We start from the raw sequence: 14427 nt of genomic DNA, 5'->3' as shown, positions 1-14427 counted from the left end.
TCATTTCTAAGCTCTCAACAAGTTTTCTTTAAATCCCTGAAATCCAAAAGAGTTCATGGAAAAACATGCATTTAAAAATTTTCTTTTTTTTTTTTTTTGAGTAAAGTGTTTCAAACTTGCAAATTGTCCTTTATTGATACTCTGAAACAAGAAAAATTCAATTCAAAATATTGTGATTCCACCTTAGAATGTTAATTTAATCTTACTAATAGTTTACATAATCAAAATTTAAATGAAATGGTTTAAAATTAGGTTATTTATTAACCAAAATAGATTATTTTAAGTAAATTAATCTGAGGTTTGAGGAGGAACATGAAAAAAACAACCATTCATATCTGTCAAGATTTCAAGGTTTTGTCACAATTTGGCAAAAATGCTTTTAAATAACCCCCTCCCATCCCTCAAAAGGACATTTCCAAGATCTCCTCAGTGAATAAACACCACTTTGATGCTGATTTCATTAATGACAGGATTTCACATGTAATTCACGTTTAAGTAAGCAGCGCACACATGCTGCAGAGGGTGATGACACATGGATTAGAACACTTCACTGTTGCAACTGATGAATGGATTTTTTTAAAGCCTTGTTTTCAGGAAATTCTATATACCAAAATGTCCACAGACATATATGGATATTCTGAAGACTAAACTGAAGATTTATAAATAGTAAGCTAAGGACAGAAATGAGCAATTGAATCTTTAAGCAGTTAACCTAGCAATCAGTCATTACTACACTGTGAGTAGACTGCCAAGTAYTATAATACTTACCACAGAGCATCATTTCTGAATATAATGAAAGTCATTTTGCTAGATAAACCTTTCATTAATTCATACTATAATCATCCACTAGTGCTTCAAGCTTTATTTATTTTTCACAGCATACCTGTTCTTAACATCAGCAAATGACTTTGATGCCAAGTGAAGATATTTACACTAGAATTTAGTGACACTGCCATCAAAGAGAAAACAGTGAACTCCTTACAGTACTATAATAACAAATTAAATAACACAACTTCAATGACAAAGCTTGATAAATTTTTTTGTGTTAATAAACACACTGTTCCTTGACACTTACTGTTCACTCTGCACCTTAATATTGACAGATCACTACTCATCACAGATATTATTGTTATCCTTTATTTACAGGATCTGTACTTCATTAAGGAATCAGAATTTTCCCTAAGGTTTATGGTTTATTTAGACATAGGATTTGCACAAAAGTGGATATAGCATGAATCACACAACTGAAAAAGGAAAAACAAAACAGGAAAACTATACAAAGTCTCAGTTCAAAAATCAAAGTCACTGTCTTACCACAGAGTGTGCTGTTACTCTGAAAAAAGCTACATTTTAAACATGAGCATTCAGCTTTGGATAAAATCCTTCACCAAATCTCATCATTACAACAGAAAATCCTAACATCTAAGCGAAGATTATTATGTAGCATCCTCAGATGAATTGTCCTCAGCTTTCACTCTGTAGTTTGCCACTTAACACTCAGTTTCTCTCCAAATACTCAATAGTTTCTCCCATATTAACTCTCCTATATTTCTCCCATTAATGTCTCTACACAGTCAATAAAATCCATATAGCTTTTTCTTAACTGTTATTTAAAGTCTAGGCTTACTTCTGTATGAATGAAAAAATCCAGTTCTTTGACCACTGACGAGCAGGTCTACCTTTCTCACTGTTTTCTCCCTTCCTCAACTTCCAATTAAAAATAAACCAAGCATCTTATGACATTCCCTCTTCCAGTTTTTCAGAATAAGCACTTACACAAGTTATTTTATTCACAGCTGCTGTGGTCTTAAAGACACTAAACAGCCTGGGAGACGATTGTATGACAAACCCCAGGTCCAATTTGGAACATATAAATACCAGCATGACAAAATTTTTACACCAGTTAAAAAAAAAACAGTATTCATCTTGAGCACATCCATCACTTTGCTTCTTTCCTGAAACTGCACTAATAATGAGATAATAATAAAAGCTAATTTTAAGCACCAGATTATATTTTTCGATGCAAATTTACTAATAACTCTCAACTTCTTCACAATTAGAAGACCTAGCTWCTGAAGGTGATCCAATTCATAAACTCTGACACACAGAAATGAAGCTGCAATATCATAAAAACACTATCGTAAGCTTTTTTTAATCAATAAACTAGAAATATCATGTGAATTTGTATTTTCTCCGGTATTTGAACTAGTCTTCTCTTCTGTATTTTCAGAGATGGCAAAAAAATTAAGGGCAATATCCAAGAGTGACAGAAAGCTAAATGCCAACTTCTTAACTATTTGCTAGTAGCACAGTTTAAAGATTTTTGTAACCAACAAGTCATTTTTATATTTAACATACTGTCTTAATATAAGAGTCATAAACATACCAACTGAAGGATGTCCTCATCCTTTGGCATAACACTAAGTTCCAATATGCTGTCACTGAAACAAAAAAAAAGAAAAAAAAACACACATCAACTTTTGGAATAGATTTTTCAATTCTTATTACAAGAAATGATTATTAACACCCATAAATCAAAACTCTTCAAAAGGTCCAAAATGAGCTAAGACACGCTCAGCTCTTCTGTCAAATATCTTTACACAAGAGAGATAAGCACTGGTTTCCATTATAGCATTCACAGTCTTAGCAAATATGAGTTGAACAGAAGCTTGACTGAAGAGTACATCTGTGTTCTCAGTGAAACCAGTGTATTAAGCCAATATACATAAAAGTTGTCTTTGTCAGTTTTCTTTCAATATTTATTCTTAGAGCTGTAAGTTACATTAGCTGTTTGGAGCTTCTCAGACAAAACAAAGTGACAACCTGTGAATACAAGTAAAACTTCTTTTTTCCATTTCAAATTAAATTATGTCAGCATTCTCGTAAATTGCCAGGGAAATGTCAAGATAGCCATATTATGTGTAGAGTAGACCAACAGTAAAACAAACATTGACATATTATACCTCTCTGCTCCAGCCACCTCCTAATAAAATCTACTTAATCAAAAGTCACCTGTAAAATGGATGAAAACATACTTGCTATTTAGCAGTGCTGAGTTTGTCAGAGTCTGAATTACTAAAAACAAAAGCAGCAGAGCAGCATAAAGACACAGGAATCTAGACAATTAATTGTAATTTAAGCATACAGGCAAAATCAGAACACAACATTTAAAATATACTGGGCAGTCAGAGTAAAATATTGTAAAACAGTGGGATCCACACAGTTAATATGTATCCAAAAAGTACTTTCATAAGTAGGAGAGAAGGATATATTTGTAACATTGGACGAAGCACTGCTGAGATGACATCTGAGATTATGTAAAACTCTGTTCATGTTCATTAAGTCCAGAGTGGAACAAAGGCAGAGAAGGGCTACCAGAAAGAGCCCTTGTTAGGAGTAGTTTGTTTAACTAGCCACGTGAAACAGAAATTAAGAGAATATGACTGCTATTAGAAATCTCAGGTCACATATCATAGAAGGAGAAAGGATATTTAAACAAATTGACCAGTGTCAGCACAAGAACAAAGGAATATAACCCAACTGAACAGATCAGACTAAAATTAGACATCCAGGCTGGTCAGGGACAGTAGAACGCATCTGCAGGAGAGAGACAAAATCAGCACATACGTGGGAGACTGCTCGTAAGCTTCAGAGCACGCAGTACTGTTTCTCAGTTTCTTATTCTAGCAGAAATTCTTGAAAATGTAACATGTGATTTGTTATGTTTTCATATATGAAAAATGGTTTTATTCTGTGGTTCCTTTTCCATTTGTTACTGACCAAAAGACATAGGGCTGCATTCCAATATAGGGCAGTAAAAGATATTAGGTTTCACAATATTCTGAAATTATTATTTATTCAAAAAAGTATTTTCCAAGTTATATAGATTACTTTCCTTTGAAAGTCAAATACAGTCGATTCAGAAATAGATTAAATTTTTATGGCTGTACACAGCTATGAAAAGTAAGTCTTCAAAAATGTTTAAAAAAATTTTGAGAATACTGAATTTTAAGAAACATTGAAGTACTGAACTATCTTAGGTGTTCATTTAAAACAGCATTTCTGATTTTGTCCAAAAGCATAAGCAGCAGAACTATTTTAAATGATTCTTTAAAAATAGTATTATCAGGAGGTGGATCTTTTGGCTAAACTCCTCTGCCTGGTTATTAAAATACATAAGAGCAGTAAGACAAAAAGAAAATGAGAGAGGCATTTAAGGCTTTTCCAATGAAGGCCTCAGAATTCATTCCCACATATGGATAGCATGTATGTTTATATTTATTCATAACAAATCCTATTAGGCAACTTATGGTTTGATAACAATCAATGTTTAATTGCAGGATGAAAACTTCAGAAAGTCAAAAATTTTTTATATAGCAATATCTCTCTGCAAGAACTTTTTAAATAACGGACAGTTACCTATTTACAGCAATATACCTAGTCAAATAAAAAGGGGGGGGATCAAAATCTGTTTCTTGCTTTATTTAGAACCATAAGTAATTTGTGGAGTTTAYGTTACTAGTCAACATATCTCAAAGTTGATTACTTTTAAATCCAGATTGCCTATTCTTTACCAGTCATTGTTAGTTCGGTCCATTAAGGTTTTAGTCTCACCTATTTATGTAATCTCAAAACTAGTTTTACAAGAAATAGTTTTTTCTAGAAACTCTACTGAGGTGTTTTCAGAGCAAATCATCAGCATAACTTGAACTTTGCTATCTCCAACCAGAGCAAAATAAACAATGCTCTCTACAGCCTGAAAAATGCAACTTATACCTCAGAGCAGAACAAAAAAAAACACTTGAGTCCATTCATAAATCCTAGAAATTTATGAGTATCTTTCATTTAAAGATAAGAAAGTATCCATTTGGCTCTGGCTTCAAGTAGAAGCCTTAAGTCTAGAATTATATAATGAGRACAAACATTTAAAATTCAACAACTTTCTAAAAATACAGTGAACTGCTCTGGAGATGCAACTGCTGAAACAACCTAATTAAAAATTCAGCAAGAACCAGCTGAGTTTAAGTGCAAAACAGCTGAGTGTAGGGGGAACTCTCATTGTAAGTAGCAGAGGATAACCTATGTTGTATCCTTAGTTAAAACTTCTCTGAAGATGATCAGAGAAATCATAAAAGAATAAGCATTTATAGTCAGCAATGTGTTTGAAATGGTAATTAAAAGTGATAATTAAAATACAGTAATTAAAATATCTAGAAAATTATGACACAACATACTGAGACCGTAAGTGGAACTTTTTTAGTCATGAATAAAGGCAATTACAATTTATTAAACAATTTATTCAGTCTTTCAAAAAGCCTTTCAGCACTTCTCTTGCACAAAGCTACTAAATAAATTAAGACGTGCTTGATCAAAAATTTGCTAAGACGCAAAACAGAGTAAGAACTATGTCACTGGTATTTTATATATTAAGAGCTTAAATACTTTCAAAAGTGAATTCATGCAAGACCAACCTATCAAAAACTATTCGATCCAGTGATACAGATATCAAGTCCGTTAAATTCCTAAATCAGAGATTTCTGGAAAGTCGGATGGTAATAGCTGAGCAAATATCACTCTGTAGGTTCAGTGCTTGCGTACTCTTTTCCTAAGAATCCACCACTACACCGCACCAGAGAGGATACATTCCTAAATACACCTTCATTCTGATTMAGAACGGCTACACTGAGGATATGCATGTATTTAGCAAGACAAATATAAAGGTAACACAACTCAACTTGCAGTGAAGGGGTACTAGCAGAATAAGACCTTAGAAGAAAACAAACTTGACGTTCAGAACGAACTGCTCTGAGCTCAAGAATATAGTTTTCAAGAGAAGAAACAAAGTTCATTCTTTAGTCATATGAGAAACTGTCACTTAAAGCCATCATTGTAAGCTATGAGGAAGATATAACTTATAGATTCCAGACTAGTCAGGTATAAGTTATCTTATAATTAAGTTATGAAGTTAACATAACTTAACTAGTTATCCTTATGAAGCAGAATTGGTACCTGTTGATCCTAAGAAGCTCAGCTGAAGACGTAAGAAGACTGAAAATGGTTATATCTTCTGTACTGAAGACTCAACTTTTTTGCATCATTCTCTGGGATGGACTTGCCCTTCTGCTATGGCCTTTAGAGTTCAGGATGATGAAAGAAATATTCTCATCCTTTAGCTAACAATAGCATGCTTCCCTCTTCTCTGCATTCATGGACATCAGAGGGACAGAGGCAGTGGTACAATATATCCTTTCTCCTAGTTGTTCTAGGTAATCRCTGATAAAGCCATCAGCCCCTATGTCTCTCTGGCTTATCCACAGTGGGCACAGGGCTACATTCTGGTGGGAAGGTTGACTATACAAAAAAAGAGTCTGGAACAGTCTTTATTCATCACCTTGAGTTAATGACTTCTGCCTACCTAATTAGGTCACTGAAAGATGTGATCTCTTTCTCTGTCTTTTGGATTAAAGTATGTAACAGGTGCATTATCCAGAGAACCCTCTGTCTTGGGTCAATAATATTGACCCCTCCTTCCCCCCCCCCAAAAAAAAAGATAAAAAAAGATACATGACTAGTGTTATATTCAGTCTTTTTATAGGTTACAAAATAAGATAGCTTTCTTCTTTCCAGCCCTCATACAGAAAGTACTAATGGTTTGAAACGGAACTGAGGCTACATTGCCTATCATCCTTTTGCCTATAGAAYTCTAACATGTGTTCCTGCTTTGAAAGACATGTATCTGGAACATAGGCATTTTCAATAAAATCTTGAATAAAGACTGCACTAAAGTAGGAAGGTCAGCAATTTTTATTCTCCTTAACTCTGATAGTAAGTTTAATTAAGGATTAAGGTGTGGAGATTCACTAAAAACAGAATGTGGCTCATGTGATGTATTCAGAATATATTTTTGCATGCAGATCATAATACATCTTTTTTTCACATAACTCATTGTTGTGTTGGACTCTTGTTCYCCCAAAACAGAAACTGAGGCCAAGAAATTAGTAAAATCTGAAGGGGATAGTAAACATAAAAATAAGTATCCAGATTTACCTATGGACATGATTTTACAAGCACTTGTGACCTGCAAGCACAGTAAATATTACTGTTTCCMTAACACTGTACAGGCTTCCTAACTTTGTTGCAATGTAAAGGAAAGCTATGATGCAGTGAAGATGTTTTGCAGGTATGCACTAGTATAAAGTGTCTGCTTTACCAGATATGCTRATTTTTAGTTATCAGAAAGGTATATACATATAAGAAAGGTAGATTTTTTGTATTTTCTTTTTAAATAGACACATATGTGTATGTTGTACAACTAATTCGCCTGTTTTGACACCCTTCCATAGCGAAGTGATTTCCTGACAAGGTACAAGTACTGACAGAAAAGGACTCTGGTACAATTCAGCACACCCATTCTTATGCTTTTTTCAGCATTGAATACATACACAAAAATAGAAATGCATAAAACTGCATGTATAATATGGAATATTTAAAAATACAAACAATGACATTTTCAGAACTAATAAAACCGGTAATTTCCTGCTTAGTAACAAAGTTTAATACTAACTGAATACTAACAACTTACCTGTTCTGTATTAAAGCAATGACTTGAGAATATGTCTTTCCAATAACACTTTCTCCATTAACTTTTATAATTCTGTCACCTGTAAAMGGAAAAGATATACCTTATTCAGCCAGTCTAGATTTTTTTGCTAATTTTTTATTTTTATAAGTATGTATCTCATAATAATCACGATAATCAATTTATTAAAATCAAGATCATTCTAACAAAAAAAGAATGTAAATGGTGCACAATACAATTACATGTAAACATACAAAAAACGTCAAGTTCCCAGCTTTTTCCATAATATTTTCAGATTCATTTTATGCTTCCAAATTAATCACTAAAAAGYCATAAAAGAAAACCACAAGCAGGTATAAACTATATCAGAGTATCCTGTCTCCAAAATAATGCTTTTGATGTATGGTACCACATTACCCTAATTCTTCTCAAGTGAATTACAGGTAAACATTTCATTACAGTACTTAATCACAAATCAAAACCCAACATTAACTGAGGACACTGCCAGGTGTATCTGTATACTTTTCCTTTAATATCAGCAAATACTGAAATTGACTGCTTCTTTCCTCTTTGATAAAATAATGGACAATTTGAAAGGTGCTCCAGATTTTTCCTTCCTCAGAATAACTTGTTTCTGAGTCATTATTTGCTCTTCAAAATTCAAAATATCGATGCATCTTGGGCAGTGTAAGTGGCTAGTTCTTGTCCATTTAGATTAATCTTTAGATCTGATACCACTTTTATCAGATTTCTCCAAATAGTTTGTTGCATCTTCCCCATTCATAACTTCACACATTCTTAGCATAAGTAAGTGGCAAATACATCAATGAGGAGACACAAAGATCTTCACTCTGTGTGTTGTTTCAGCTTTGGATGAAAAACCCATCCTATTCCTCTCCACCAGAAATAGTATTTAYGTTATCACTAACCAGAAAATCAAGAAAGTATCTTGAATTTACTAATGAAGAGAAAATGAACTAAAAGATTATAGCTCTAGGGAGCTCTGGAAGGCTGTTGGCAAAAGAACAACTGAAAGAAAGGACCCATACAAAGAGAGCCAAGGGGACTGTTTTTTTTCAACGCAGCATTAGAGATTTGAAGYCTTTTTTGTGTTTTCAGTGTAATCATGTAAAAGATGAAGAAAAAGCAGCTCATTCTAAAGGCTCACTCTGATTCAGCGGCAATAACGCTCTAAATGCAAGAACTATAGAAGCACTCTATATAGACCCCACAGAGTTTCACACCTACCCYTCCGAATGGGTCCAATGGCTGTTTTAAATTCGGTCTACACATATGATGTAACATAGCACAACCAAATTGCTGCAGTATTTGCAACTTTATAAAAGTTCATCTCTTCCCTTTTATCAGCTGCTTACCATCTTTCTCATGAAAGAACTCTCTCAGTTTCATCTCTTGCTTTCTAAGGTATTGAAGAAAGATTGATGGCAACCTTTAACAATTGCTAGCAATCTGTATGACTGAGAGGCATCTGAGACTGATGGCAATCTTCATCCTAGTGCTGTACACAAACCCTAGGTAATTAGGCTTAGAAGWTGGACTTTTATGAAAAAGTTAATTTTGAAATGCTCAATATCAAGCCAAAAGAAATCATTTCAAAAAGTACATTTCTATGGAAAAATCCTATGATTTATGCCAAGAAATATTCTCACTTACAAGCTCTGACTCCAGTCCTGCTAGGTCAAGACTTCCCCTAAACACATCAGATCCTTCTCTAGAACTTAAAACTGTTTTTTCTCCCTGAACTGTTTTAGAACTCACCTGTAGGTTGGGATCTTTACTCACTATTCCCATTGAGAAAACCTAACTAGGAACATCCTTACAGTACATATTATCTTACTCATTCCTGTGCAGTTTTTATTTTTCAAAGAAAGAGACTAGATTAAACAAAGCAGTGAAACAAGTTTACTTGAAGCATGCTTTCAATAAATCAGAATGTGAAGCTGAACTAGAACCTGAAACTGCCAAAAAATTCAGGTGAGACACATTTCAGAAGTGGTTACATGAAAGAAGTGGTTGTAGGCAATGCTGCAAAATATAACTTTGCTCAGTTTCAGGCATATAGAAAGAGGAGGCCAGTGCTTGTAGTGGAAAAAAGGGCATAGAAGCATGAAGGCTTTTTCCTCACAGCTATCAGGTAGCCTACTAATTACCTTTAATCAAACTAAAAATTAATCTGAACACATTTAAACCATCTCCCCTTCCATACCTGTTTTAGTCCTTTAAATCCTTTGCATATATGTAAATCAGAGCACGAATATCAAGACTTGGGAACTGTGAGTTTGTTTTGGCTGTGCATATTTTAATGTTTCTGAAACTTTTTTGTAGCTCATAGATATATTCTTTTTAATGAAATACCTCAAATGTTAAATATGGGAACTATGATCTAGCTAAATTAGCTAAATTTGTAATTACAAGAATATTCAAAGATATTCAGAATGAATTATCTTACAATTCAGATATTGTACTCTCTTCCTTGAATGTACATGTATTGCAAGCATTGCAAGCCTTCTGGTGATTAACRCATAGGTAAGTGCCTGAAACACTTAGTTTGATTCTAGGCAATCAAGTTTGGGTTAAGACTGTCAGTACTACAAAGTAAAGGAACCCTGCAGCAGTGAAATAAGAACTGAWAAACACAAACATAACTAATAAACAAATAAACAAACATAAAAACAAATATAAACAAACTCATATTACATTTTCAAGTAATTTCTTTCCACTGGTGTGATTATAAAATTAACCCAGATTAAAAAATCTAGATTAAAAAATWAGTACAACTGAATCTACAAAAAAAGGAATGTATACAGTGTCTGTATCAGAAGTTAAGCAATCTACCTCATCGATCATTCCCTGAGTGGTTTATAATGCAATTTCAAGATAGAAATATAGTAATATATCTCAATCTGGAGTTTTAACAAGAAATGGAAACATGGCCTAATTAGATATAATGACTACCAGCAGTGTTTTTAAAAAGAGTATGTCCTGATAATTTAAAAATCTGTTTTMCCATTTATCACTTGTTCTTCATTCTGGGCTCCTAAAACCTTTTTTATGCCTAAAAATAAAAATTCTCTGCAGATTTAATCTGTTTTAATTTGGTAAACATTGCCCAGGGTAGAAGTTAACATGGCTCCTTTGTATGGCTTCAATATATGCTGTAATTTGTCAATCCAAAACATTTCYTTATACATTAGCATAAAATAATGCTGAAGGTAAGCCTAGCAAAAGTTATTCTACTCCAGGCAAATGCATTTACACAAGTAGGTTGAAAAGAAAATAACATTCTATTACTGACAGAAATATAACTCCTTCGTATAATATAAGTTTTACCACATTTTTAAGAACAGAAATCCGTATTTGCAATGGTATTTACCTACATAACTTACTGCTTTATTACTTGTAAAATTACCCATTCTAGTGCAGCTTTCTCTCTTCATCACTTAAGTAAAAGTGTTGCGAAGCACATGGCACTTCACAAAAAACAAGCTTTCTGCACCAAGAATTACAGATTAAACCAGATAACTGAACAAAAATTGACTAGAAGAGAGTTTCAACTAGAGTTGGATTGGTCATATTTAACTTAAATGAGGTAGAATATGGATGGACAAAAAACCTGAATGCTGTGAGGTTATCAATTTCTCCATGAAGCACATGAAATAGATACTTAACTAGTGTCATTTTCATCCCTTTTCTCTTTCTCCTCACATATTTTATTGCATTTTTACTCTTTTTTTTTCTTAAGAAAGTCATTAAGACTTTTGTGCCTTTTTAGATACAGATATATATGTAATACTAATACTTCCTGAGGGAATCCCAAAATCACTTTTGGGATTAAAAACAAAAGGATGACAATTCAGAAAGAAGAGTTTCAGACTTCTGAAGGGAAGATGAAGGCTCARTAGAAGACACAGAATTATAAGCAAATTTAAATCATTTAATCATTTAAATCATTAAATCATTTATGCATAAATGTACATGCTAAATCTGTAYTATAGAAGAACAGTACCTGTGCACAGTCCAGCTTCAAAAGCAGGTCCACCCTCTTTAACTTGTTTAACAAATATGGTATCCATTGGCTCCAGTCTATTTCTTTGTTTTCCTGAGGAAGAAAGGACACTTAATTATACTGCATTACAATGTTTTTTTATTTTAAATAATTATTTTGAAGCATAATCCTGCCATATTCATTGTTGCATTAAATACCAAAGTCCAGTTTGGGGAGGAAGGAGRGGAGAGGCAAATAGTCCTAGAGATGGCATTTCCTTTCGCTATACTAAAGACCTTTTAGGTGTCTGAAAAATAAAAATCAAAAACTTCTGACTATGTCATAACAAATGATACTTTTCAGTTTAATTTCATCATCTCATCGCTATTTCATTCCCATACAATACCTATATATACAATAAAAATTATTCCTTTCTTTTTCAGATATCTATTTAGAATGAGATATAAAAGCAGACAAACTGAAAAAGAATCAGTAGTGTAAATTGGAAAATACAATTTTACTAACTTTCTCTAGAAGAAGTAGTCTTTATTAGGTTCCTCATGGAATTTTAACTAAAACTGGCGCTGTTGATAAAAGCGACACTCTTTGAAACTACAGTATTAGGTTCTAATCACTTCTTTACCGACTAATCTTTGATTTAGACACAAATGGCAGTGCTTTTGGAAACATTTGAGATACAGGTCAAGTATTCCACCTGGTTATGTTTACTAAGCCACATTCTCTTCTTCAGTTAATTATAGAATATACGTTAAGGTGTGCTCTACTCCATATGCCTCTTTTTGTTCRATTTCCCTAGGAGAAAAGCTCCTTATTTGTAGAATTTTAATAAATAGTAGCAAACCAGGCTCCTCTCTGAATTTATCTCACATTTTTCAAATCCAGTTTTTAGCCTAATATGTTCATTTGGCAGACTGCTCAGTGTCTGCCATCTTACTAAAGCACAGTTAAACAAAATAAATCATATGGCTCTAAATGACTTACTCAAAATAACTCTAGATTGGTACAGAATAATCAGAAAGCTGATTTGTTAGAATAAGGTAGCTATTGTATACCAAATAACTGAATTATCCATAAAAAAAAAAATCCAGCTGGCTGCTCAGTTCCCAAATACTTTAAGATTTGATTTGGGACACAGCTACAAGATATACAAAATGCTCTCTGTGAAGCAAAACTCATATCTGTCATTTTTAATCTTCTGATTTTAATAGACAATGAACACTTGATAGGTCTTATCTTTTAAGAGGCAGCAATGTTTCAGCAAGTTTAGATATGTTCAAAGAATAATTTACTTAGATGCCATGGACAAAAGGTTCTTCRAAGGGTGAACTGTAAAAATGTGACCGTTCACAGTGCTACCTAACATCATTCCCAGGGTTGCCACTGAATTCTCTTACTGGGAAGACACATAATCAAATGAGAAGCAAACAAAAATCATAGATCTCCCAGTATACACTAGCATATATAATTTACAACACTTAAAATAACATCTGGTATATGTGACCCCCCATTAGGCCCTATCAACTTTCTTTAGAAAATGCCAGTTAAAGAAGATTAATGGCCTACTGCTAATTTGCCTAACACTTGAAAGCCTCTTCCATATCTGAATGCACAAAACAAGAGGTCCAGCAAACAGATTATTCCCGTTTGATATCAAATACAGTATACCTTTACTGCAGTTACCTCTTCTCTGTATCAGAGAAGAAAAACTGCACTAATTTGTCGAGAGCAGAGACCGAAGGCTTCCCTGAACACCTAATTTCTGATCACCATGTCAGCAGTATCCCGGCAGCTGYACAAGGAGCTCCTCAACACCACCAGCAATCACTTCAGGGTTGCACTGCTGTTTGGCAGACTRACTCCAAAAGTTGATTTCACACTAAATCTGGTTCTTTGTCACTCATCCTTCTTTCTACAAGGGTGAAACATCACCCTAAAGTTTAAGATCAAATTAAGGGTACAAAAACAGAAAGAAAGCTTTATCACCTTGTTCACATTTGCAGGTTTATTTTACAGCTCTGTAATATCTTTATACAGGTAAAGATAAGAAGAAATATTGGGATTCCCAAGCTTTGGTGGAGGAATGCATATTCTCCATTTCTCCCTGGTCTTTTACTACTTGGATACAACCCAAAACTTCTTTCCTTCAGTAAGCATATAAATGAGCTTCCTTGAATGCGCAGTCTCAAAGTATATGTTTATATTTATACTCAAGCACAGCTAAAGAATATTTTCTTTCTGACACTAGCAGCTAATGATACTCTCTTCAGACCAGCTGGGGAGAATAAATATTGCAGACGTGCAGTCAGTCAGTACTGAAATATGTTCTAAGTAAAATGAGCAATTTATTAACTTCTTAAAATAATAACTGTTAAATCTTGAGAAACTGAATAAGTTGTAAATAAAGAAATAAATTGTAGAAGAAAATACTGCAGCTCTAACAACATTTGAATACGACAGTTATTTTCTTCATATTGTCACACATGAAGGTCAGGTCATGAATTATGTAAGAGCAGGGCAAGCAAAAAACACTAAACAAGGAGGCTTGCTTGACACTGTTACTGAAGTCCAATTAAAATATTTGGAAATTGTTGGTTAAAGTTACTCTTGCTGAAGTCAGGACAAATTGCTGTCTGGCAAGAATGAAGCTCGGGGAGGGAAATCACGTACAGCGGAACAACAGCGAAAGCAAGCCGTGCGCTCCGCTCCGCGCTAATAAACAACGCAGCTAAGCTGCAGAAGAGGCTGCACAGTAAGTATTACTTACTAAGTGCAAACTATTTTCACAGTGTGTCTGCATTCACTTAATCATCTTTCTTCACAG

At 33.7% G+C, this 14427-nt stretch overlaps 1 protein-coding gene across 1 annotated transcript in view; it reads right to left on the bottom strand.

The window, feature by feature from the left end:
* ARHGAP21 (Rho GTPase activating protein 21) overlaps window positions 1–14427 on the bottom strand; it is a 94537-nt gene that overhangs the window by 42834 nt on the left and 37276 nt on the right. The window contains exons 5-7 of the mRNA XM_085318319.1: window positions 11607–11699; window positions 7583–7661; window positions 2387–2441 (exon numbers count right to left, since the gene is read on the bottom strand). Coding sequence (XP_085174445.1) covers window positions 2387–2441; window positions 7583–7661; window positions 11607–11699 — 227 coding nt within the window. The remainder of the gene's footprint in view (window positions 1–2386; window positions 2442–7582; window positions 7662–11606; window positions 11700–14427) is intronic.

Source organism: Rhea americana, unplaced genomic scaffold, assembly GCF_003343005.1.
Source record: "Rhea americana isolate MKP2758 unplaced genomic scaffold, rheAme1 scaffold_53, whole genome shotgun sequence".
Lineage (NCBI taxonomy): Eukaryota > Metazoa > Chordata > Aves > Rheiformes > Rheidae > Rhea > Rhea americana.
The sequence above is the reverse complement of the archived record's forward strand: the minus strand, read 5'-3'. Positions and strand labels throughout refer to the sequence as shown.